This window comes from Urocampus carinirostris, chromosome 18, assembly GCF_059441175.1.
Source record: "Urocampus carinirostris isolate Australia breed hairy pipefish chromosome 18, RoL_Ucar_1.0, whole genome shotgun sequence".
Classification (NCBI taxonomy): domain Eukaryota; kingdom Metazoa; phylum Chordata; class Actinopteri; order Syngnathiformes; family Syngnathidae; genus Urocampus; species Urocampus carinirostris.
The window spans coordinates 6,624,443-6,650,893 of NC_142366.1; the positions used below are offsets into that span (position 1 = coordinate 6,624,443).

At 39.2% G+C, this 26,451-nt stretch overlaps 3 protein-coding genes across 3 annotated transcripts in view; 1 reads left to right on the forward strand and 2 right to left on the reverse strand.

Moving 5' to 3' along the window:
- Positions 1 to 10,509, forward strand: part of cnksr2a (connector enhancer of kinase suppressor of Ras 2a) — a 54,740-nt gene extending 44,231 nt beyond the window's left edge. The window contains exon 24 of the mRNA XM_088322889.1: positions 8,674 to 10,509. Coding sequence (XP_088179015.1) covers positions 8,674 to 8,721 — 48 coding nt within the window. The 3' untranslated portion in view covers positions 8,722 to 10,509. The remainder of the gene's footprint in view (positions 1 to 8,673) is intronic.
- Positions 391 to 2,535, reverse strand: klhl34 (kelch-like family member 34). The gene has a single exon (XM_088322470.1). It carries the CDS (start codon positions 2,516 to 2,518, stop codon positions 746 to 748), a length of 1,773 nt encoding a protein of 590 aa, XP_088178596.1. The 5' UTR covers positions 2,519 to 2,535; the 3' UTR covers positions 391 to 745.
- Positions 4,570 to 17,949, reverse strand: smpx (small muscle protein X-linked). The gene is made up of 5 exons (XM_088322891.1): positions 17,867 to 17,949; positions 10,687 to 10,735; positions 8,636 to 8,722; positions 6,807 to 6,968; positions 4,570 to 4,882 (listed from the first exon to the last, which is right to left on the reverse strand). Exons 2-4 carry the CDS (start codon positions 10,720 to 10,722, stop codon positions 6,813 to 6,815), a joined length of 279 nt encoding a protein of 92 aa, XP_088179017.1. The 5' UTR covers positions 10,723 to 10,735; positions 17,867 to 17,949; the 3' UTR covers positions 4,570 to 4,882; positions 6,807 to 6,812.
- Positions 17,950 to 26,451: the final 8,502 nt, after the last annotated feature.

Consider the following 26,451-nt stretch of genomic DNA (forward strand, 5'->3'; position numbering starts at 1 on the left):
CATTGTGTTTATATCAAGCTGTTACTTTTTTCTTTTTGTTCTCTATTTACTTTTTTCTTTCTTTGCTTTTTTTCTGGCTTTTTGCTAAATGTTTCCTTCTTTTTTTCTCTTCCACTTGTTTCTTTTTTTCTCAGCTTTTCACTACTTTTTCATCTTGGTATTTTTTTCTTTTTTGTTCTATTCCCCCCTTCCTTTAAGTCATTTTGTGCATAATTCTACTTAATATTTGGTCATGTTGGGATTTAAGAAGCAAAAACAACCTGAAGAACCGTTTAGGACCCGAAAGAGCCGGTTCCTTTTAGTGAGCTGAGCCGAAGAAGCCGGTTCTCGACATACTCTACTAACTTTACTCAACTTCGTTCGACTTCAAAATACAGCATTTGGGACACAACGTCAGGGGAACCCGTGTATTTTTACCTTCATGCACTGTAACTTTGACTTAAGTCGTTTCCTAATTCGTAATTTTGAGCCCTCATTTTTGTGAGCTGGCTAGATTTTCTTGTGCGCTGAGAATGTGCGAGCAGTGCGCAATTGCACACGCGCGCAGATTAGAGGGAACACTGCTCTTGACTGTTTCATGTTCTCGATTGAGTTGTGTAACTTGTCGGGGACTGGAGAACCTGTCCAAAACGGGCAAGTTTACATAGGTTTTGTGCAGCTACAGCATCTCTGCTCATGTAGCAAAGCTTAGTTCTAGTAGCTAACTTCTAATATTCGCATAAAAAAGTGCTTAGAATTTGACAACTTAGTCAGGCATCGGTAGTAAGGTGCACTCTGTTCCCGTGAGGGGTCTTGGTAGCTGGCAAATCTCTCTCCACTGGTCTATTTGGGGTTGGTACTCCAGCACGTTTTTTAGAACCACCTCCTGCCCGTTCCTCCACTTCCGCCCACCGAACACAAGGATGCTCCCGGTTGGCGTGACTGTCATCCCGTACCCGAACGAAGCAGTGTGCAAAGGCCTGAGGCTGGTCCAGTGGTCCATTTCGGGATCGTAACACTCAATATTGGAATAGGGCTCGTACATCCCGAGGAGGGCGTAAATGTAACTGTGGACGCTTGCCAGCCGATGTCCGAACCTCCCGATGGACATGGGTGCCACGTTCTTCCAGACTCTACCCTCGCTGTACAAGCAGAGAACTTCCTTCCGACTTTGGGTCTGGCCTGGGATGAGGTCCACTGTGTTTTCGGAGAGACCGCCTGACACATAAATGTTGTGCTTGAGTGCAGCACAAGCGTGGCCATAAAGTGGCCCTGACATGGCCGGCCCCCTCCTCCAAGCACCAGATTCAAAGTCATAAAACTCTACAGAAGCCAGGGTGACAGGTGTATCTATATCGCCAGGGTTGTGTTGTCCCCCAATTGCGTAGATGGCCTTCTCTGTGACGCAGCAGGTAAACTTAGTTCTCGGTTGCAGCATGGACTCAACCTCCTGCCAGCACTCAAACCGGGGGTCATACCTCCAAACTCGGTTGGAGGTTTCTGCAGGGGCAGTTTTTCCGTTGTTTTCGGTCACCACCTCCCCTCCTACTATGAAGAGGAAGCCCCCCAAGGAGCACACACAGTGGTTCTTGAGTCTCGAGGGAAGGCAGGAGGTAAGAGAAGTAAAGGTTTTGGTTTTCAGGTTGAACGTCAACACCTGCTGCTCCGGACAATCCGGACTTGAACCACCACCGACAAGTAGTACCCGATTGTCTTCCCTTAGCATTGATTGTTTGCTCTGTCGGACTGGCCTGGCTGACCCGGTCCTGTGGTACTCTAGAGCCCTGGTTACCTGGCTCCTGATCAGAGGTGTCCCCGTGGCTTTGCTAGCGGTGCTAAGATCTGCAAGATCGTCGGGGTCGATCAATCCGAAGCGCAGGCGGCTTAACAGTTGGTTGGATTCAAGCAACGGGAGCGGCCCATTCTCAGATAACCAATCCAGGACCAGTTTGACCAGCTCCACCTCCTTTACCGCTGGAATTTCTTCAGCGTCCAGCACTCCCATCAGCGAACCAACGTTTAAACCCAGGAGATCGTCCCGCCTCTCTTGCAGTAGAGAGGCCATCTCCATTGCGATAGTATAGTTGGCAGCATCCATCACGTCAGTAAGCCCGTGGTGCTCTGCTAAGTTAGCATACTCGCAGCAGTTCTTGAGGCCCAGCTCGTCTGTGATGTAGCGTTCGCATAGAGACACTGCTGTCTCTACTTGTAAGTATCTAGCCGCCTCCAACACATCAGGAAGCGTGCTCGTTGACACCTTCAGCCAACCAGAGTACAAGAAGTCTAAGATGACATCTAAGCCCACGGGTGTTAGCGCCGGTAGCCTGACGCGACCCGCTAATCTCTCCGTAGTAGCCTCCCCGAACAGGGCCCAAAAATAATCGCTGGAACTTGCCAGGAGAGCCCGGTGACACGGGAACGAGGCGCCTTGGGTCTCCAGAACTATGTCGCACATCCTCTCTGTGGAGCGCAGGCGTTGGAAGCGTCCCAGCAGCTCCGTCCTGTGGGACGAGCTGTATAGAATTGAGTAGCTCGCCATCCACCGAAAATAAATTGGAGCCACCGTGTGATTTTTCTCTTTTGCAAGAGGAAAACCATCTGAGGACCGCTTCGCAACCAGAATCCTCCCGACGAGCTCCTGCCTGATTTGTGATGATCCAAACCTGATCCTTTACTTTTTGTCAGCTGCCCTTTGGTCTGCACCCGGGTGGGCGTATCGTCCTAATACCTCACATGCATTGCAAAGCACACACACACACACTGATTCCTGCTGGACCACCTCCCAACCAACACTTTGTCTTTCTTCCTTTGGTCCGGCATATCAGAGGCTGCCTGGGTTTAGTGTCCACCCCAATGGATGAACTCATCGGTAAATAAAGCTGCCTGTCCATGTCCAAGGTCACTTAGGATCTCTCATCGCCACAATGACAGGAATAGAAACAACCAACACGTTCCCGACGCTGAAATTTGCCTCGGGGATGTAAACATTTTTCGAAATGGCGCGAATGTCACGACAAGGATGTCGACAACGGATGCTGAACTTGCGGGCTTATTTTGGCGTGCAGATAGAGTCCCTGGATTAAGTTTCGTTGTGCACATGACCGTTTAATTTATGAGGTCTTTTGAAAGCTGTGTCTTTTTATCTGCGAGACACGGAGGCGACACGACTCGATGAGACACGGTCGCGTGCACGTCACGTCGTTTCTAAAAGCTCTGCAGCAGTACTCTGTCATTTACATTTAGCTGTGATTTAAGATTATTATCTGTGAGGAGATTCTCGCTGCCCTCGCAGATAAGCGCTCGAGACACTAGTGCACCAAAATAAGCACCGTGCCTCTTAGCATTTTCTTCCACACAAAGTCATATTGTCCCTGGTGGATGTTATCATTGGACTTTGACGTGATGGAAGCTAAAATTATCTACAGCTGCTTTGCTCTCTTTACTGCGATCATGCATAAGTATCACATGAAGTGATGATGGATGTAGTTCTTATACGAGCGGTACGTTTTGACAGTACTTAAAAGAAGCTCAAGCTAACACTTTAAACACCGTTAAACATTTATAACAGTCAGTGGCTGCAATATAAACAAGGCTTCAAGAACTGCATAGGGGGCTATCATCAGGAAACTTGTAATACCTTGACACTTGTTGACCAACACTTTGATTACCTTTAAACATTAATACGTTAGATTCTGCTGCAGATGACAAAACAAGGACTTTTGGATGAAAGGGGGATCATAAGGAAATTCATAGTACCTGGACTTTTACTGAGTTTCTTGAGCTTAGTTAGATTAAGCCAACACTTTTAAAATGGTTAAAAATTAATAACAAGTCAGTGGCTCCAACATAAAAGAAAGTGACTTTTACAACTGTTTGCGGAAACAGGGTATAATCATAAAAAGTGGAGTACCATGACGTTTCGTGAGAAACGTACAAGTTTCTCGAGCTTAGCGATCTTAAGCTAATACTTTGAACCTCGTAAATTTTAATAAAAGTCTGTAGCTGCTACATAAACAAAACAAGGACTCAAGAACTGTTTGTTAAAAGGGGAAATCATTAGAAAATTCGTAGTACTTGACTTTTAATGACACACGTATGAATTAACAGTTATATACAGTATTTGAAATACATCTATACATTATACTATGTATAAATGTATAATAAAAAATATGCATCAAAAATCAAATAATATAATATAATTTTTGTTTCTTTAATAAAAAGTTGTTTAAATAAATCATTAAATATTGTAAAAAATACTTAAAATAAACATACTTTGAGATGTAATTATTTTATCACTATTTTCTAATTAGACTATTGCATTCAAATATTCCAAAAGTATCCTATATTTTCGACTTGGAAAATTAAAATGCGATAATTTTATAAGCACTTTACACAATATCAGAACATTTTCTAAAAATGTATAACCCAAATTTAATTAATTTGATGTCAATTTCCTGTGGTATTTCCAGTTTTTAGTTCCTCATTCCAAAAGGACCACAGAAAGGTGAAGGGTATCTTTTGCGGCTGATGAAGTGTGTACTAATACTAGGAAATAAGACACCAATACCCAGTAAGGGTACTTGCCCCCTCTCTGGTGAAAACGAATACTTTATTTTGATTACCTTTCAAGCATAATAATTTATTGCTCCTTCAGATGAACAACAACACAAAGTAGGACACTTGATAATCAAAATAAAATGTCGGACAGTTTTCATGCAACGGAAGATAAAAAGAGTCTCTGTGGTTGATTTTCTTTGCCTGAAAGGCTAAAAAAAATCTTGAGTAAACCTAACTCGCTCAGCAAAGAAGACTTTTGTGGGGATGAATCTGGATTTTCGTGTGATGTAGTCCGGTAGCATCACCATGGCAGCCGGAAATCGTCCCAGGCTCCTGGATGCTTCTCCTAATCAAGCAAAAAGACACCTATTACATGTTTACAATATTTATTTTACTCTTCTTTAGTTCTTGTCCAAGCGCACACTTGTAGATGACACACTTATTTCTATGAGGTATAAATAGCTCCTGAGTCAGTCCGGCATGTCCACACCATGAAACAAGTGGGGGGAAAACACTGTCCTCCTGTGGAATTCGTTTCCATTGCAGTTCCTGACTTGGATTTCTTGTCCAGTTTTTCACCACATACAGCTCAAGTCGTATATACGGTATAGGGAATCCAGAGATCAGGGAATTACAGTTCAATTTTTTACATTTATGAAAAATTATACATGCAGATGTCTATGTTGTATTTCTTTTTGTACTTGCTTTTAAATGAGATTAGGCTCGTCAAATTGGTTATAAAACTCTAACTATTTAAGCAAAATAATATATTACTTACTTGTTTTAAGCACAAATTCATATATTCATTTTTTTAGTATCACTGTGGCTGTAGTTTCTTTACAAACACATTTTTTAAATTTATTTGATGCATTTTTATAGTGTTTTGTTGTCTTTCTGTAGTAAGAATTTTGTAGCATTTCTGTGTTAGTATGTTTGTTGTATTTCTATGGTATTTTTGTGGAATAACTAGTAATTTTGTAGTGTTTAAGGAGAATTATTTTTGTAATATTTCTGTTGAAGTGTTTCTTTAATATTTCTACAGTATTTTTCATAATATTTCAGTATCATTTTCTAAGTATATCTGTAATAGTATTTTAGCAGTATTTCTGTCATAGTTTTTGTAGTTTTACTCTAGATGTATTTTTTTCCAGTATTTCTGTCTATTGTATAACTGTAGAATTTCTTTTTTATTTTTTTGTAATATTTCCATTGTAGCATTTCCTCGTATTTCTGTCAGAGTTGTTTGTAGTATTTCTGTTGAAGTACTGTATTTCTGTATTCTAGTACTGGGTTGCCGTGGATCCTTGAAAATTCCTAAAATGCATTGAATTCATTGTTCTAAAAATAAGGCCTCAATTGGTATTTTTGCCATGGCTAAAATGTACTAAGTAATTTGTGCGAGGCACCATGTCTTGTGTGCAAGAAATATTTGTGGTTTTTGTTTTGTTTGTTTCAATTATGTTTTATTTTGTGGATTTGGTCTTGAATCTGATTTTAAAAGGCATAAAAAAAGTCTGGAATTTAACTTGCCTTAAGCCGTAGGAACCCTGTAGTATTACTGTAGTAGTATTTCTGTAGTATTTTTGGAGTATTTGTTTTATTTTTTGGAATGAAAACAAAATTCCATGCCAATAAATAAAAGCCTGTCATTTGGCCCATATGCCGTAGTTTGCCCACCCCTGTTTTCAAATGATGAAAAACAATTGCTTTTTAGGGAATCCGGAGTGCAGGGAATTACAATAATCCAAATGAGAAGATATGAATGTTTGCATCAGCACCTCGAACGCCTGAGTAAACTATGGGTCGTCTTATTTTTTTAATTTATTTTTTTAATAATTTGAAAAATACTGCACAGAAGCTGGATGGTTAGTGTGCAGCCCCACGATGGGGAGGTCCTGGGTTCAATTCCAGCTACCGCAGACTCCCCATCAGAGTTCGCATGTTCTCCCTGTGCCTGCGTGGGTTTCCTCTGGGCACTCCGGTTTCCTACCTAATTCCAAAGACAAGCATGTCAGGTTGATTGTTTCAAATTGTCCCATGGTGGAAATGAGCGAGTGAGTTGTCTGTCTCTGTGTCTGCAACTGGTTGGCAACAGTGGAGGGTCTTCACTGTCTACTCTAACCGCTGGGAGGGGCTCCAGCAGCCCCGCGACCCTACTGAGGATTAGCGGTGCAGAAAATAGATGAATGGAAGAATATTGCCAATCACTTGTGACATTCTTTTTGGGAAACCGGCGAGCAGGGATTTACAATAATGTAATCCTCCACTACCTTGTGCTACTCCTTGGTGACCCATCGTAATTCACTCTTGACGTTCTGAAGCTCCGAAAGGTTGACGGCCGGGCCTGGCAGTTTGACAGCGCCGGGCAATGTCTTTTTTTCATCGTTCGGCGTTTGCACAGTGTCATCAGGCTGTTCCGTCGGCGACTGGACCTGTTGAAAATGCAATCATATTACTCCTGAAGAGGTAGAGAGGAGACACGGCCAAGATGTGCAACTACTTCTTTCGACATTTGAATATTCTAAAAACAATACAATTACAAAAGCCTGCACAGATCATGAGCCATGTGACTGATTATGGCATAGCCACCCAATGCCTCGCAAACATTTTGAAAAGGTAAATAGTAGTGACAACCAAGTTATGCTATCATAAAAATAGAAAGTCTAAATAATCTAAAAACAAAACAATCACAAGAGCCTGCACAAATCCTGAGCTGTGCCCTTAATTATGGCCGAGCTTTTCAGATTCAGATTCAGATCTACTTTATTGTCATTCTAGTACACGTGTATACAGAACGAAATGTCGATACATCTGACCCGCACAGTTTCCTTGAATGTACAGATATAAATAAAATGTTGTATTGAGTTGTAGTATTGAGTGCTATTAATATACTAAATAATTATGGCTATGTATAGTATTTTACAGTAGCGCAAATAGTGCAAGAGGAGTAGCCAACCAGATGTGCAAAATGGGCAGTCAGGTAAACAAGTCAGGTAAACAGAACAATAACACTGTAACAGTAACGCTGTAAGTACAATAGTGCAGGGAATCAGATGTGCAAGGAGTGGCTAGCTATAAAGAACTGCCAGTAGTGCAAAAAGTCAAACAGAACCCACAGATGTACAGATTAGCAGCAGTTTAGATTTACTATGTGTTTGAGTGACCATTTAACAGTTTAACAGTTTTTGGTGCCTCATCCACATTGTGAAGCAGTCAAAAGTCGACACGACCAAATTTTTTTACTACTTTTTTTAAAAATCCAAATATTTTGAAAATTAAACTCACAACAGTCTGAACACATTCAAAGCAATGTGACTTTTTATGGCTCAGTTCCTCGGTACCTTTTGGACATTAAGAACAGTAAACACGACCAGTTATGCTATCATTTAGATAGAAAATCAAAATATTGTAAAAACAAAATAATAACAACAGCCAGTGGAAATCTTGATCCAATTCACTAATTATGGCTAAGTTCTCCAGTGCCTTGGGTACATTATGAAGAGGTAGAGACGGAAAGCCACCAAGTTGAGCCAATACTTTCATAGAAAATCAAAATATATAAAAAAATAATCACAACAGTCAGTTCAAATCTTGATCCACACCACTAATTATGGCTTAGCTCTATGGATCCTCGCTTGCCTAATGAAAAGGTCAAGGGGAGACACGACCAAATTTTACTACTACTTCTTAAAAAATTACCATATTCTAAAAACAAAACCATCACTTCAGTCTGTTAGAAAACCCGAGTAATTCTCCGGTGCCTCTCGTACATTATGAAGGGGTCTAGAGGAGACAAGACCAAGATCTGCCACTACCTCGAAAGAAAATAAAAAAATATGAGAAACATAATCTTTCTATCAAGTAGTATCGGCTAACTGGTGTCCAGTGAATAATTATTGTGTACATTATAAAGAGGTAGGGAGGGGACACGACCAAGTTGTGCTTCTCCTTTCAAAAAACAAATTCTAATGAGAAATATTAATGTCCAATTTGGACTGTAGGACCTTAGTGGATGTCAAATGCAGATTTAAGATACACAGATCTCATATTTTGTGATTTTTTTTTTATGTCTCTTGGTGGGACAAACATCTCATTTTACCTCATGTGTGTCCCCCGTGTCCTCTTTCCTCCTCACAGGATGTCCCGCCCCCGGACGCAAAGCTCCCATCGGGATGTTCAGATTAGCCTGATGGACAGCAAGAAAGAGCCAATAAAATGCTGAGGTGTGTTCACAAAGTGCTAGCCTCAATTATCCAGTTTTGTCAATAAAAGAAGTTTTGTCCGTGAGTGCATCCAATAAAAGGACTTTATGCTGGACGGAAGAACTAATCTTTCCACCGCATGTTTGCTTCAATGAAATTCCAAATATTCTTTTGTCTCACCCACCGGATGCATTACAAAGTTTACAATCAAATGAATGGATCTATCCTTTTAATGTTAAGGAAATTATCAGTACTAACGATATATGTTTCTGTAATACGGACAACTTATTGGAAATATTCTAATGTGCTATTGTGATGTTGATTTTGGAGGTATATTTAAGCTAACACAATTGATTCGGGAAGATGTATTTATTTATTTTTGCTTCAAGTATATGACTTTGATTCTATTTTCTTTTGTGACTGCAGCACTTCATTTCCACTCTACTTAAGGGGAGTTGATATTCCATAATACAGTAGACCCCAGGATACGTCTTGAATCAGTTCTGAGGTGGTGGTCGTAAAGGCAAATTGCCATATAGCCTATTTATAATCCAAATTTATGCTAATCAGCTACCTCAGATAAAAATAACAAAATATTACATTGTAAATTCTACTTATGGTAAATTAATTGAATTTACATAGCACCTTAACCAGTCACTTAGGACCTCCAAAGCGCTTTACAGTGCACTTCACACTACCTATTCACACACACACACTCACACTCTCACACACTGCTATCAAAGTCAGCAGGTGCCTATCTGCTTATCAGGAGCATTAGGGGTTCAGTGTCCTGCCCAGAGACACTACATTTAATTAGGAGGCACCGGGAATCAAACCTAAGACCTCTTTGGTCCTTAGACGACCACTCTACCTCCTGAGTTATTTCCAGCTTTGGTTAACCTTTGGTTACTTTGGCGTAACATGACTTGAGCTGTAGAGTGGAGTTATTGGGTGGAAGCAGAGCAGGGAGGGGACTGTTGATTCAAACTAAAATTGATTTGTACATTACTACTTGTGAGGATTGTCATGCCCTGAGAAGATTTCCTTGCTTTAATCGCCTCCTTCGTATTTCTTGGTAATCGCGAGCTTTTTTCTTATGGTTATCATGTTTTTGTTTCTTCTTTAGCATCACAGCAAGCGTTGGGACCACAGTAAATAAATGCATTACCAAAAAATACAGTATTACACGGACTCTTTACGAAGCACACGAGATTCTGAAATGAATGAGGGGATAGAAAGGCAGTGGTAGTAGTTCAGCCAATAGCATATTGGCATCTGGATGGTGCCATTACGCTAACCAGACTAGCATAGCATTTAATATTATGTCGAACAACAGCAAACAGACATCTTGTAAGTTTTATCCTGCAAAATAGTTTGTTGTTGATGTGATATAGTTGGGAAAATGCTGTAAAAAGGGGACGGAAAAACATCTTATTCTACATTGTAAAGTTAAAATGTTGCTGTATCCTGGGGTCTACTGCATGTCCTTGTTTATTGAAAATAAATGAAAGTTTTTGCTTTCCATTGTTATTACCGTGAAGACAAAATCGACCGGAATTGCAGCGACTCATGGTTAGACGAGTATACGAGCACAAGAGGGCAGAGCTGTAACCAACGAATGGCATCCAAACACATAGTGGATGGTAAGGATATACCGCTGCTTTGCCGAAAAGCTGCTGCATTAAAAACCCACAAATGTTTGCAACTCATGCACAATTTAAGAGTGGTTGTGGACTTGCCTTCACTAATAAAAACTTAAAATGCCTCTTAAGTTTTGTGTTTAGCATGTTCGCCTTGCTGTTTTCAGAAATCTAAGAGCACAAGCATAAATCCGCCCAGCAACATGTGTGGATGCTAAATGTTTCCAAAGAACAAAAATAACCTTTCTTTACCTAAGCGTAAAAAATGTAAATGACAACGACACATTGCAGCATATATTTTTATTTACCTGCAGGGCCTTGACGTTGGACGAACGTTTGGACATAATAGCATCTGACCTGAAGGCAGCGGAGAGAAAATATTTAGAGACCCAAGTGCAAGGTGTATGCCTTGCTTTTGTGGGCTTTCTCTGTCCTGGGATAGCGTTTCAATTGCCTAGCGACAGTCGCACAAAAGTGGCAGGTATTGAGGACCTGCTCCGTGCATCATTGATGAGATGACAAGGGAACACAGAAGAAAAGCGAGTGGTTTTAACTGTCTTTAGGCCAGGAAGGTTTGGCACCTACCGACTGATGAATGAGCAAATACTCACACTTGCATTTATATGGACAGCATTCATATTTCCTGTTTTGCAAAATTATCTTTATCAGTGCCCAGTGTGAGGCGCAGCGCAAGTTTTTTTTGAAACATAATATTTTAATTCAGCAACAGAATAACAAACATTATGACCCCTGTAATTCCAGGACTATAAGGCGCACCTAAAAACCCCAAAATGGCCAGCAATTTGATGGTGTGCCTTGTAATCCGGTTTGGCCTCTAGCAAAACCTCTTTTGTTGTTGCTTTTGACAATAATTCTAACCATTTATGAATAAATTAATTTCTTTAACTGATGACATAATGTTATGTTTTTGGTTCTAAGGAAGAAATTGTTTTAATGTAAATGTATTTATTTATCCAGTTTTATTTCCCGCGATTTCAGAGTCCAGTTTACCTTACATATGAGAAATATATCAGAAAAATTTTTTTTGGGGGTGTGTCTTTTAAGCCAGGGCATTTTGCAGTGCAGAATATATGTAATATGTATCTCTATTGGTGCCCCATGCTAACTATGTTGCAAGATTTATTAACTAATGAGGCAATAGAATTATAAACTTGGTGGTGAAATGATCAATATTGGTGACCCGTGTTAGGCATATTCCATGATGTTTTATTAGTTTAATGGAACAATAAAATTACGTAAATGTTATGAAAATGTATCATTATTACATACCTGTCAACCTGTACGGTTTCACCGTACAAAGTACATTTTTTATGCATTTTAAGACGAGTACGACGTAAAGGAAATCCGTACGGAAAAACACAAATTTGTCAATTGCGTACGTCTGCCACCTGGGGATTTCCCATCATGCATCATTTCGAAAAAATAAATATGGTGTACCATTATTTTGTATTTTGTACGGGAAAATACAACAGTTTGTACGGGCATGGAGCCGTAGAGGTTGACAGGTATGTTATTGGTGCCTGGGTAATGAAGTCTCGGGCTCTTTGTCAACGGTTTAGTGAAACAATGGAATCAGACAAATTTCATGTACGTTGTCTCTATTGGTGCCCCAGGTGAGAAATGTCACAGGGGAAAGATTTACAAAACCGTTTTGTAAAATAATCTTCATTGGTGACTTGTGTGAGGCATATTCCAGGTTTATTTAATGGTTTAATGAAGCAATAGAATTACTCAAATATTTTGAAAAAATGTCATTATTGGTGCCTTGGGTAAAGCATGTTTCCAGGATTTTTGTCAATGGTTTAATTAAACAATGGAATAATAAAAAAACTTCATGTTTATTTATCTCTACTGGTGCCCAAGGTGAAAAATGTCACAGGATTTTATAACATGGTTTGATCAGGGAAAAGATCTACCAAACTGATTTACAAAATGATCTTGTGAGACATACCACAGGAATATGTTAAATGATTTGTCTGTGGATTTTGTTTGGGCACAGCAAGAAAAAAAACTCAACCACTACTTAACAAAAGGAAACAACAAAATACTTGCACAAAGACAGTTGTACAATACAAAGTTATTCTACATAAGCATGTGCCAAAGGTTTTTAACTGCCAACCCCCATTCCATTTTTTTCCTGCCGGAAAGACATATTCAAAATCACAACAAAGAAAACAAAATCCTACCACAGAAAAGGGAAATAAGAAAAACATTAATTCATTTTCAGACAATTTTACCGCCAGCAACTCATGACATATAACACCAAAAGTTCTCTTGATCCTAACCTCCTTAGAATATTAAATGAAAATGCGCGTAGCGTTTATTAACTTTAATTGGGATAAACTATTTAAATGAGACAATATAATTAAAATTTGAATAGTCCCTGAGGTCAGTGTGTATGTTGTTGCAGTCATCGGAAAAAATGAAATCTACTTTTAGTCCTAGGTTGAAAAAATGTTCCTGAGAATATAGGCATGTATCTAACAGATAAACTAAGAAAGGTAAGAAATCTAAAAAACTAAATGGAGTCAGTCATTATTGGTGCCTGATATGAGGCACATAATAGGATGTTTTAAAAACATCTAATTAGGCAAATAATAATAGTCAAGTCAAGTCATGTTTATTTGTATAGCCTTTAATCACAAGGAGTCTCAAAGGGCTGCACAGACCACAGATTATTGCAAACCACAGACTATTATCACACCATCACCTGATCTACATGAGGGCAAGGAAAAACTCAAAAACCTAACATGAGGAAAATAAAGAGACCTTGAGAAGGGACCCCACATGACGTAATCCCCCTTCCTGGATGACCAGGCTGCAAGGGATGTTGCAATGAAAAATAATACACAGATATTGTCAACATAAAACATTGGTTATTCATATGCTATAGAATAGAAGTGTGTTTTAAGCATAGATTTAAACAGTTCCACCGAGGTGGCAGATCGAATCTTATGGGGAAGAGCATTCCACAGCTATTGGTGCCCCAGGTGAGGAATGTCTCAAGATTTTTTAAAAGGTTTAATGAAGCAATAAACCTTTATGAAAATGTATCTCTTTTGGTGCCCTGGGTGAGGTATCTTACAATATTTTTCTATCTAATAAAGCAACATAATTGAAAATTGTTTGGTAAAAAGATATGTTTTGATGCCCCATGTAAGGCATATCCCAGCATTTTTTAATGGTGTAATGAGGTAATAGAGTTAAAAAACTGCTGTGTAAAATTTTATTTATTGGTGCCCCGTGTGGTACTTTACAAGTATTTTCATAGGGCTTATTGCAGCAATAGGCCAAAAATGAATACTTTGTAACAAGGCCTTTTTAACTGTGACATCTTTTTATGGATCGATGATGATTTTCGCTACTTAAATTTTATACCTGAACCTGTCTATTTGAGTAAGGCTACTAAGGAGAAATCTATTTGAACCAAGGACACACCGAATGCAGCATTTTAAGACAACAATTGAAGGATTTTTGGAAGAAACATTGTGGGAACTGTTTCATGATTTTCCTTTTCTCTCCTCCTCAGCCAAAAACTGCATCCTTGGATGAGTTAAGTGTGAAAACTCAACCACACAAATCCAAAAACCAAGACAAAAATGCTTCCCAGTAGAACAAAAGCTTTTTACAGCTGCAAAAGGGCGAGCAACTCATAATTTATCACTTCCTGGAGTCGTCCTAGCACTTCTGTCCATACAGCGTATTTCAATCGACAGAAGTTTGAGATTTATCAGTACATGTTACATTTCTTTTGAACTGTGTTTATTAATAGATAAAAAATGAATGAATAAAAGTACATTTTTATAGACGGGGCAACAAAGTAAACCAGGAGCCATATATGGTAACTTTTCAGTACATATGGCTCAGATATAATCACTTAATATATTCATACACGTTGATCAGCACAAATGGGAGACCGAGACTGTACTCGTATACAAAGGATCGGTCTAGGGCTGCAACAACTAATCAATACTAGCGATTAAAATAAATGATCATCGATCATCGATTCGTTGCATCACGTGATTTATGATCCACCAGTACAAATAAGAGTGCACACAATTCTGTTGTAATGCCAGGAGTTGTAGTACTGCTTTGGTCTTGCAGAGGGCGATAAGACGGTTTTGATAAAAAAGATACGTTCTCTTAATATCCTAGATATTAAACATTGCATCATTACTAACAAAATTGGCATGAAAGTTTAACTTTGTAGTGTTTGACCGTTTTATCATAAAACAAAATTAACATTTTTAAGAGAACATGCAGTATTATCACAGAGAAAAAAAGGAAATATGTACAAAAAATAAATAAAGTAAAAAGAAAAATAATAAGGATGATATGTTTAACTCTAAAAAGGGGCAGATTCTTGGGTATATATCATTTTTATTTGGGGGGGTGAAAAAATGTAGCACATAAAATGAAATGTATTGCTCTTTCTTTTTTGTTTTGTATAAGTTTGGGTCTGATATTGTCATGATTACCCAAGTGGAGTCACCTGGGGTAATCATGTGGCGCGCTGGAATGTGCTTCCTGATTGGTCAATGCTCCCCTTTTAAACGCGTTACGCGCAGAACTCCTTGTCGGAGGATTAACTTCTGTACCCCGTAAGACTCTCCCGATTACCTGCTTTCTTGTTTACCTGATTCTGCCTGCCTGCCTCCGATCCGACCTGCTTCCGTCTCAAGCTACGATCTCCTCTTCAGTCCCGGTAAACTCGACCTGCTTCCGTCCACGCTACGATCGTCTACGTCGTCCGAAGTTTCCCGCTAACCCTTGTGCTTACCCAAATAAAAGACTTGTAACGAACGCTCTGGGGTTCCCTGCTCTGTTCTGGTAATCCCCGTGACAGATATAATGTCTAGATAAGGTGGTAGGAAAAGAGTATCTTACATATTTGCAGGTGCATGTTATACATTTATATGTATTTTTGTTTATTGTCAAGTTAATTTACAATCACTTTTTATTGTTTTACATAACAGAATATTAGGTTGTTTTATACCCTATTTTTTTATTTGTCAAAAACTTAAATGTTTGAATAAAGAGGAGGAAATTAAATATATCTATGAGAAATCTGATTCATCCATTAATTAGAAAAATCATCAACAGATTAATTGATAGTGAAAATTATCTTTTTTGCATTTCCAGTTCAGTCCAGTATATATAGGACACGTTATTGACTACAATCCGCAGTTTAAGTGTCACACGAATAAACCCTAAATTTGGAAGCTCATTAAACAATCTATGTTCATGGTTGAGACACTTTATGATGAAAAGCCACAAAAGAAATGTACACCAAAACATACTTTTTACCCAGGAGAACCAGCGAAGCACATAGAGCAATTTGGGTGAGCGATAGAAATGGGCAGAGCTATACACAGGACACGACTCACGTACTCCTTCTTGCCCAGCGCTGTCTGCACAGGAGGTAAATAAGTTAGTATCCTTGTTTGCAGTATTTTGTGACATTTTAACAAAATAACTTTGCTCGCACCTTGTTTTGAAACCATTATTTAGGACAAAAATGAGCCTTAACACTCTTAAGAAACTGTGGGAGTGAGACCAATTTTAAGTGCTATATTTATATTGATTCGGGACACAAGCTCTGGCATTCTTATTATTTCATAGATTTGATCAAATCACCAAACATCACACAGTGAAATAAAATGTGCAGACGAATTAGCTTGTGTCTGGGGAGCAAGTTTGGCGGTTTTATTTAAATTTGTTTAAAAATATATGGTGTGGCTCTCTGAACAAAAAAAAAATCAAAATATTTTTGCTCTTATGGCTCTTTGGGTCAAAAAGGTTCCCGATCCCTGACGTAAACAATAGGAACACCAAAACAACAACAACTACACATTTTTTATTTACATGTATTTCTTTTTGTTCAGCGGGCCGGAATAAAAAGCCTGTATGTGGCCTGTGGGCCAACGTTTGCCCACCCCTGCTGATGAACATATAGTTTTAATAGCCAGTCTGTTGATTTTAGCAATGTTTGCTAGCGCTAAGGTATTTTGGCAAAGGCAAAACTATGCAGTTGTTGTCGTGAGTTTGTATCAGCCGGCCAGCCCAAGTGTAATCGTAGAAGTTTCCATGGCCTATTTAGCTTATCAAGCTTGGGATTTTTTAGAGGGTATTATAAAGCCTCTAGATGGGTGGTTGGGTTTCCAGGGTGCTGTTTTGTGCCACAACAATACACAAACGTGCATAGACAAGAGGTCAGCAGCTGACACCATGCAAATCTGGCAACATTGAGATGTTTTTCTATTTGTTTTTTAATCAATTAAACAATGTTAAGATCTTATGGTCAAAATACATATTTGATGTACCTTTTTGACAAAAAAACAAGTCTGAAAGCTGACTCTTGATTTCATATCTTGATCTCATCCTGACTCCTTTTTTTGTTCTATCTCTCTCTCCGTCTTACCTCCAAGTCAGGGGTGGGCAAACATGTATACATATATACATATATATATATATATACGTATATATATATATATATATATATATATATATATATATATATATATATATATATATATATATATACACACATATATGTTTATGTATATACATAAGGTTTAAAAAAAGTACTCATATTACTTGGAATAATAATAATTGTGCATAATTTGTCCCGAGTGTCCCTTCTTGTGCCCAGACGAATAAAAAAATAATTGGTATATTTATCAAATATAGATTTATGTGTTCTTGTTTTTTTGTTCCAGTCTTGTTCCCAATGTCCTTTGGAGTTTTTTAATAAATGGATGAATACATGAATGGAATTCCTATCCTTAATGCAGCGCTTAAAAGTATAATATATATGACTTTGCTTTAATTCTAGTGTTTCAAGAGTAATTTAATGATAATGGTTAATCATAAACAAATATAAAATTGTAACATGTAAATATAAAGTGCATACACATACATATATTTATGAATACATATGAGAAAAAAATGGATAGGCCTACTTTCTTCTTATTTGTTTTTCTCACTTATTGCAGAGGTATCACATTCAAGAATGCACTGACAGATAAAAACGAAAACAATAATATTAATAATAATAATAATAATAATAATCCTGGCCCCTCTGAAATAGTTTTTAGCCAATGGTACTCTGAAAGTTCCCCTGTCCTGCTCTAAGTGGCTGCTGGATTCCTCTCATATCTGGGATTTGTTCTCACTAAAAATAGACAAGTGATACAAATAAAGGACCTGCTTTCCGTCCCCGCACACACTTACACTCCAAGACCAACCACCCGTCTATTTCACTGTCTTCTTTAAAGTTTATGACCCTTAGAGAGTGTTCCCAGTTCTGAGCAAGCGCAAAACTGATTGAGAAAATTGAGGATTTAAGACCGGAAACCGTCAAAGGAAACTCCAGGATGCTACAATGCTAAAAATGTCCTAGTAGAGCATCGACATACACTTCTGTGCATTCACACATGTTCGGAGAGCAATGTTGTGGTTTCTTACCTTCTCTGCGCTCAGCTCTCTATGAGGTCTTCCTCGACTACCTGACCTGTTTCCGGCCCGGCTCATTGGTTGTGAGAGATGCAAAGCTCCTCCTACCATTGCCGAGTTAACCCCCTGCCCCTAAAATGGCTTTCCGGTGCAAGAAAATACCACAAAGTGCTCATAAGTACAATATTTTCTTTTAGTTATTTATGCAAAAGTGTGTACAAAGTATCAGTGATTGGATGACTCTTTAAAACTGAAAGTCAGATATACATTCTGAAGAATGTTTTGTTCTGTGTTTTCTTCTACTTCATTCAACTTCATTTTCAAATGTGCTATATGTACAACATACAGCACATATTAAATTACTTCATCTCTACCGCATGCCTGTTGAATATTATATCTTATTTTTGGATAAAAATAAAACATCCATTCAGTAAAACCCCCAAAAATGTCAACAATAGGAAATGGTTATTCGTTTTTATGTTAAGTTCCATATATACTGGACTGTCTCAGAAAATTAGAATATTGTGATAAAGTTCTTTATTTTCTGTAATGCAATTAAAAAAACAAAAATGTCATACATTCTGGATTCATTACACATCAACTGAACTATTTCAAGCCTTTTATTATTTGAATATTGCTGATTTTGGCTTACAGCTGAAAAAAACTCAAAAATCCTATCTCAAAATATTAGAATACTTCCTCAGACCAAGTAAAAAAATAATTTTATAAAAGCAAAACTAAATCAAACATTTGAAAATGTCCATTGATGCACTCAGTACTTGGTTGGGAATCCTTTTGCACGGATTACTGCATCAATCCGGCGTGGCATGGAGGCAATCAGCCTGTGGCATTGCTGAGGTGTTATTGATGCCCAGGATGCTTCGATAGCGGCCTTCAGCTCATTTGCATTTCTAGGTCTGGTGTCTTTCATCTTCTTCTTAACTATACCCCACAAATTCTCAATGGGGTTCAGGTCAGGGGAATTAGCAGGCCAATCAAGGACAGTGATGCCATGGTCAGTGCACCAGTTACTGGTGGTTTTGGCACTGTGGGCAGGTGCCAGATCATGCTGGAAAATGAAATCCTCATCTCCATAGAGCTTTTCAGCAGATGGAACCATGTAGTGCTCGAAAATCTCTTGGTACACAGTTGCATTTACTCTGGACTTGATGAAACACAGTGGACCAACACCAGCAGCTGACATGGCTTCCCAAACCATTGCTGACTGTGGGAACTTCACACTGGATTTCAAGCAACTTGGATTTTGCTCCTCTCCAGCCTTTCTCCAGACTCTGGCGCCTTGACTTCCAAATGAAATGCAAAACTTGCTTTCGTCTGAAAAGAGGACTTTGGACCACTCTGCAACTGTCCAGTGCTTCTTCTCCATAGCCCAAGTCAGACGCTTCTTCCGTTGTCTTGAGTTTAGAAGTGGCTTGACCATGGGAATACGGCTATTGTAGCCCATTTCCCGGACACGTCTGTGAACTGTGGCTTTTGATACCTGGACTCCAGCTTCAGCCCACTGTCTTTGAAGCTCCCCCAAATTCTGGAAGCGGCTCTTCTTCACAATTTTGTTAAGGCTGCGGTCATCTCTCTTGGTTGTGCAGCGTTTCCGGCCACATTTTTCCCTTCCAAGAGACTTTTTGTGGATGTGCTTTGAAACTGCACTCTGTGAACAGCCTGCTCTTTGAGAAATTTCTTTTTGTGTCTTACCCTCCTGATGGAGGGTATCAATGATGGTCCTCTGGACAGCAGTCAGATCAGCAGTCTTCCCCATACTTGTGATTTAGTTTACTGAACCAAGCTGAGTGTTTTTAAGTCTCAGGAAACCTCGCAAGGTGTTTCGAGTTAATTAGATGATTCAGGTGATTAGTTGAATAGCCTACTTGTATACTTTTTCACGATATTCTAATATTTTGAGATAGGATTTTTGAGTTTTCTTTCTGTAAGCCAAATTCAGCAATATTAAAACAATAAAAGGCTTGAAATAGTTCAGTTGATGTGTAATGAATCCAGAATGAATGACATTTTGGTTTTTTTAATTGCATTACAGAAAATAAAGAACTTTATCACAATATTCTAATTTTCTGAGACAGTCCAGTAGATGGAGCAGAAAGCTACTGTATTTTCATTCTTATTTTGAACCAAGGAAAAAAAGAAACGTCAAGTCAAGTCAATTTATGTTTATTTGTATAGCCCCTAATCACAAAGAGTCTCAAAGGGCAGCACATACCACAGATTATTGCAAATAACAGACTATTATAACACCATCCCCTGATCTGAAACCTACATGAGGGCAAATAATACACAGATATTGTCAACATAGCATATAGGTTATTCATATGCTATAGAATATAAGTGTATTTTAAGCTTGGATTTAAACATTTCCACTGAGGTTGCAGATCGAATCTCAGGGGGAAGAGCATTACACAGCACCGGGGCACGAATGGAGAACGGTCTCGAACCTGCGAATCTCTTCTTGGCTCTTGGGATCACTACTAGACCAGCATTTTCAGAGCGAAGGCTCTGGACCGGAACATATGGGGAAATTAAATCTGAAATATATGAGGGAGAAAGTCCTTGCATGATTTTGTATACTACCAACAGTACCTTAAAATCACATCTTAAGCTAACAGGGATCCAATGCAGGTTAGCTAAAATCGGGTTAATGTGGTCAAACTTTCTTGTCTTAGTTGAAAGCCTCGCTGCAGCATTTTGTACCAGCTGAGGGCTCTTGATTTTGAACTTCAGGAGACCGGAGAGTAGTGCATTACTGTAAGTGAGACGAGGAGTAACAAACGCATGAATTATAATCTCCTATGGCGAATTTTAGCAATATTGAGAATATGGAAAACAGTTAATCTAGTAATATTCTTAAGGTGTGTTTGAAAGGACAGTTCAAATGTGACACCTAAATTTTTGACCGAGTCACTCTGGTTGATATTACATTTTTCAATGTTCACAGCAGTTTTTAGGAACAAGTCACGGCATTTAGATGGACCAATAACTAACATTTCGGTTTTTCAGAGTTAAGGCGCAAGAAGTTGAGTGACATCCATTATTTTATCTCAATGAGGCAGGCCTCCAGATTTCCACAGATTAGTGTGGCAGATTCCTCCATCGGAAAATATAGTTGAGTGTCATCTGCGAAGCAATGGAAACTGATAGTATACTTGGGATCTGAACCATAAGAGGTTCCTGGGAGACCAATCGATTATTCCAACCGTTCTAGTAAGATATTATGGTCCAAAGTGTCAAAAGCAGCACTAAGGTCCAGCAGCAGCAAGAGTGATGAAGTGCCGGAGTCTATTGCCAGTAGAAGATAATTGGTTACCTTAATCAGGGCTGTCTCAGTAGAGTGGTTAGCCCTGAATCCTGATTGCATGGATTCAAAAAGATTGTTCTCGGATATTAAATCATTCTGTTGTGAAAGGATAGAGGGATTGTGGACGCGTTCTTAAGGATGGGCTGGGCACCCGTATGATGCGGCAGGGGTAAACCAGTGAAAGCTGTCGGGCCCTGCTGTTGAACAGAAGAGTGTGTTGTGTCACCCTGACCCGAGTGACATGGCCGCTTTCTTGTGTCCCGTTTCATCTGGAGGGACGAAAGCATCACGAACTTAGGTGACGAGGTGCCTAACTTGTTTGGGTATTTGGGCAAGTGGGTTGGCCATGGTCCAAAAAATTTTGTGTGTGTTTTTTTTTTTTTTTCCCTTTTATTTTCTTTTTATTTTATATGTTTGTCTTGCTGTCGGTCACCCCTCTTGAGGGATATGACCAAGGTAGATAGATAGATAGATTAAATCATTCAGCTGCTGTGCCACAACCTTTTCAAGTACTTTAGAAAGAAACGTTAGGTTTGACACAGGTCTATAATTACATAGGCTTTCTGGATCAAGAGAGTGATATGTTTATATTATTTAGAACTGAAGGTCCAAGGTCCCCCAAAAGACCTTTAATCAGTTAACCCGGAAGCGGGTCAAACAGGCAAGTAGTCAGTTTGGCCGTATTCACCACCTGTTTAAAATGATCAAGTGACAGATCATTGAATTGGGATAAAAGCCCGGGATAGCCACCATGTCGCGCATCTATACATTTCAGACCTTTAATATGTGATGTATTAACATTGTCTTTAGAAATTTCTTCCTGTATGCGTTGAATCTTCTTATTAAAGAAGACCATAAAGTCATGGGCTGAATGGGTAGAACTATCTGTGATAATATGTTGCCTTGTCAGCGATGCTACATTGTCGAAAAGGATTTTGGGGTTACTCTTTTGTGCCGTAATCACCTTCAAAAAATAGGCTGATTTTGCAGAGGCAAGGGCTCCTTTATACTTTAACAAGCTGTCACACCAGGTTTGACGGAAAACCTCAAGCTTGGTAGCGTGCCATTTTCTTTCAGATTTCCTGCAGTCATTTTTAAGCGATCTAGTTTCATCAGTAAACCAAGGCGCGCGTCTTTTAGGTTGTGATTTAAGCCGTGGAGTCACCAAGGAATCCAGGTCTCTAGCCGGGGTAGCATTAAACTCATTTATGAGTGAGTCAATAGAGCCTTTATATAAAGGATACGACGCAACTACAGTAAGACCTTGGTTATCGCGGTTAATGGGGACCAAAACCACCCGCGATAAGTGAAAATCCGCGAAGTAGCGGCGCACCTTCAAAAAAAAACACACACAAAAAAATTTATATATATATTTTTTTTAAATTAGTATTTTTTTTAGACCCGGTTAATGGGGACAAAAACCACCCGCGATAAGTGAAAATCCGCGAAGTAGCGGCGCACCTTCAAAAAAAAAACACACAAAAAAAAAATTATATATATATATTTTTTTTAATTAGTATTTTTTTTAGACCCGGTTAATGGGGACAAAAACCACCCGCAAAAAGTGAAAATCTGCGAAGTAGCGACGCCCCTTCAAAAAAAAAAATTAAAAAAATTAAAAAAATCTTATCTCATCTCATTATCTGCACCGCTTATCCTTATTAGGGTCGCGGGGGGGCTGGAGCCCATCCCAGCCATCTCCGGGCAGTGGGCAGGGGACAGCCTGAACTGGTTGCCAGCCAATCGCAGCTGCAAATCAGTTCTCGCAGCTAGCTGCGTTCTTCATCGACGCACGAGCCGAGTGATCCACCGCTAGAGTCGTACAGCTGGGCAATTTTACGTCCGCCCGGGACGATCGGAGACAAATTCACGACAGGGTTTATACTTGCGCGAGCGAGCCCCTAACCTGCGGCGCGGGTACTTTCGGGCGCGATACGCACGACACCGCGACAAGCCGAGCGGGTCGGGCGCTCGGCGCGGAGGCCGGCCTGTCAGAAGCGCAGCAGAATGCGCGTTCACGCGAGTGTGGGAGGATTCTGTACGGGAGTCGGATTTGGGCACAACACCGGCGCCTGGCGTCTCCCGCTCGGGCCGCGATGGCTCTACATGGCGCTACACGGCCCTCGATGGCTCCGGCCGACGGATGGGCGGCCGCGGGGGAAAGGGGTAGGGGGGACCTGTGGAGTCAGGGGGGCGGTGAAGCGGAAGCCGCACCAAAACCGCGCGCCGGTAAACGAGAATGGCGCGCCGTGCTAGGGTCGTCGGCCGAGGGGGATTCCCGCAAAAAGTGAAAATCTGCCCAAAAAAAAAGGAAAAAAATATATATATTTTTTAACCATTACAGACCACGAAGCTCTGAAGCCGCGAACGTCGAACCGCGAAGTAGCGAGGTCCCACTGTACTCCTAAAAGAAGATCAGAGAGCTCAGAAACTATGCCAGAGCTAATATTCCGTCCACTAAATCCTTCAGTTTCTTTGATACAACATTTAGCCAGCACCTCAAATATAGCCAAATAATGATTAGAAATAACAGTAGTACACAAATGCTGTAACCCAGGTGGGAAAATAGCCTTCATTTATTTAAGAAGAAGTAGAAAAAAATGATCTCGTCATACCTATTACATTATTCAAATATATACTAATATATGTATATATACTAATACAGTTATTTTTATTAAATACAATGTAGTTTTAAAAAATGCAAAGTAAATAAATGAAAAAGAAAACTGAATAAATAATAATAATCAAATTGATAAAGTTGTATGTTACCTTTTTTTCTACACACTTCTAGTACAAAGGTTTTCAACCTCTTTTTATTAGCAGCAAATGATTCACACTTTTTACCAGGTGTAGCTCATAATTATTCCATATATATGTTTTAAGAAGTTATTTTATGTTACTGACATACCTGTCAATGATTGCAATTCCCTTTAAACCTTAGAAACACAACAAGGCACCTATTTACTTACTGCTGGACAGACTATAAGAACATTTGTGCAAACAAGTTTATTTGGTTTGCCAAGTAAACGACGTGAACAATTTATTTGCTAACTTAATTTTGGTGGTACAATGGGCTTCCGCGAGCGAGCCCCTAACCCGCGAGCCCCTGTAAATGCATGTCTTTGGAATGTGGGAGGAAACCGGAGTGCCCAGAGGAAACCCACGCAAGCACGGGGAGAACATACAAACTCCGCACAGTAAGGCCGGGAGCTGGATTTGAACCCACACAGGAGGTTCCCACGACCTCTGAACTGTGCCGCACATGCGCGAACCACTGCCCCGCCGTGATGCCCATATATATATATATATATATATATATATATATATATATATATATATATATATATATATATATATATATATATATATATATATATATATATACAGTACAAATCCAGCTACCAGCCTACCTGTGCGGAGTTTGTATATATATATATATATATATATATATATATATATATATATATATATATATATATATATATATATATATATATATATATATATATATACGTATCCATTTATTATGTTTTCTAGTTTTTGTTTTGTTTTTTTTTCTTTCGGCCCTGGTTCATTTTAATTAATCTCATGTTGTTTAGAATATTGTAGTTTCCTGCTCTCCGGATTCCCAAAAAAGAATATTGCAGGCCAGTTGTTGCAAAATTCAGCAACATGTGTGCTAGCGGGTGGGAGCACATAATACCATTCTAATAGTACTGCACAAGCTCACTGTATGTTTAAAGCCCCGATGTGTAATATTTGACCACTAGAGGGCACTACTGTCTATTGTGGACAAAAACAAGAGCCAAATGATCACTGCTTAACAGCTAGATGCCAAACAAACATGGCGGTGACTACTAAGTATGGATTCCACACATACACATTTTTTGATTTATGATTTTTTTAATCAAAATTAACATTGGTATGATAGTTCATGTATTTTTGCCTAGTATGCAAATCAATGTTTTTCTTACCACTAGGAGGCACTTGATAATACACACTGTCCTTTTAGACACAATTTTAAGGTGTTTCTGCTAATTTTAGGTTTCTGATTTTACATTGTTTTAAAAATTCTATACAGCAAAATGAGTTGCATTTCAGTGTCTGAAAAATGGTATAAGAAACAATTTTGTTTTAATTTGAATTATTTCAGCATCTTACGTAGTTCTCTCCACGCAAGTGGTAAATTTAGTGTTGTTTGTTATCACGGTTCACAGATCCCTTAACCGCATGGGTCATTAGGGCAAAAGAAGACGCAACTTTGGACAGCTTTCTCCACTGTTGACGTTCCCTGGTCTGTTTTTGGGTCGTGGCAATGTTAGCACCAGTCCATTCCTTAATTTAAGTCAAGTCAAGTCATGTTTATTTGTATAGCCCTTAATCACAAAGAGTCTCAAAGGGCTGCATAGATCAAAGACTATTGAAAACTACGGACTATTATGACACTATTCCCATATATTGTCAACATAAAATATCCAGTAAAGAAAGCAAAAAAGAAAAGAGAACAGTAATGAATAGAAAATTAGCTGAAGAGCTGTGAGGCGCTGCGTCCATGCGCGCCGCCATCATCATGTCAGTAAAATAATGTTGTTGTTTTTTTTTTTGCACATGTATAATTGGTGAATAGTATAACCTGATATGAACAGGCTTATGTTCTAATATCAGTATGTGGCCCGCAATTTGCCCACTCGTGGTTTAAAGGATAGGTAATTTTTCTTATATATATTGAAAAGGAATGATAATGTTGTCATCCCAGTTATTTTTCGGTCTTCCTTTCTTCCTGCCCCCTTTAGCTGTGGCCTGGAGAATTATCCTGGCCAGGCCTGACGACTGAAGTGCTCGTCTGCGCACAGTTGACAGTTCTTTGTAGGGTCCAATGTGACTTCTGATGGTGTTGGCACCCTTTTGTCTGTCACAAGGCTTGAGTAGCGGATGCCTAGAAGTATCTTGTAGCATCTCCATGGCCTGGATTTTCTTTTGCAGTTTTGCTGTGAGAGTCCATGTCTTGCAAGAGTAGAGGAAGATGGAAGTAACCAGCACTTGCATGAGTCTGATTTTTTATTTTACTGCAATGTTCTTGTCCCTCAAAATGGGTTTAAGTCTGGCAAGCACAGCTGTTGTTTGAGCTATCCTGGCCATGATTTCTGGTTTATACCCCTCTTCTGATGGTGATGTTTTGTGGTGATGGTGATGTTTTGTGGTGATTCTATACTGGCCGATACTTTGTCCTGGCGATTGACCAGATCTCAATATCAGCAGCAAAACGGAGGTT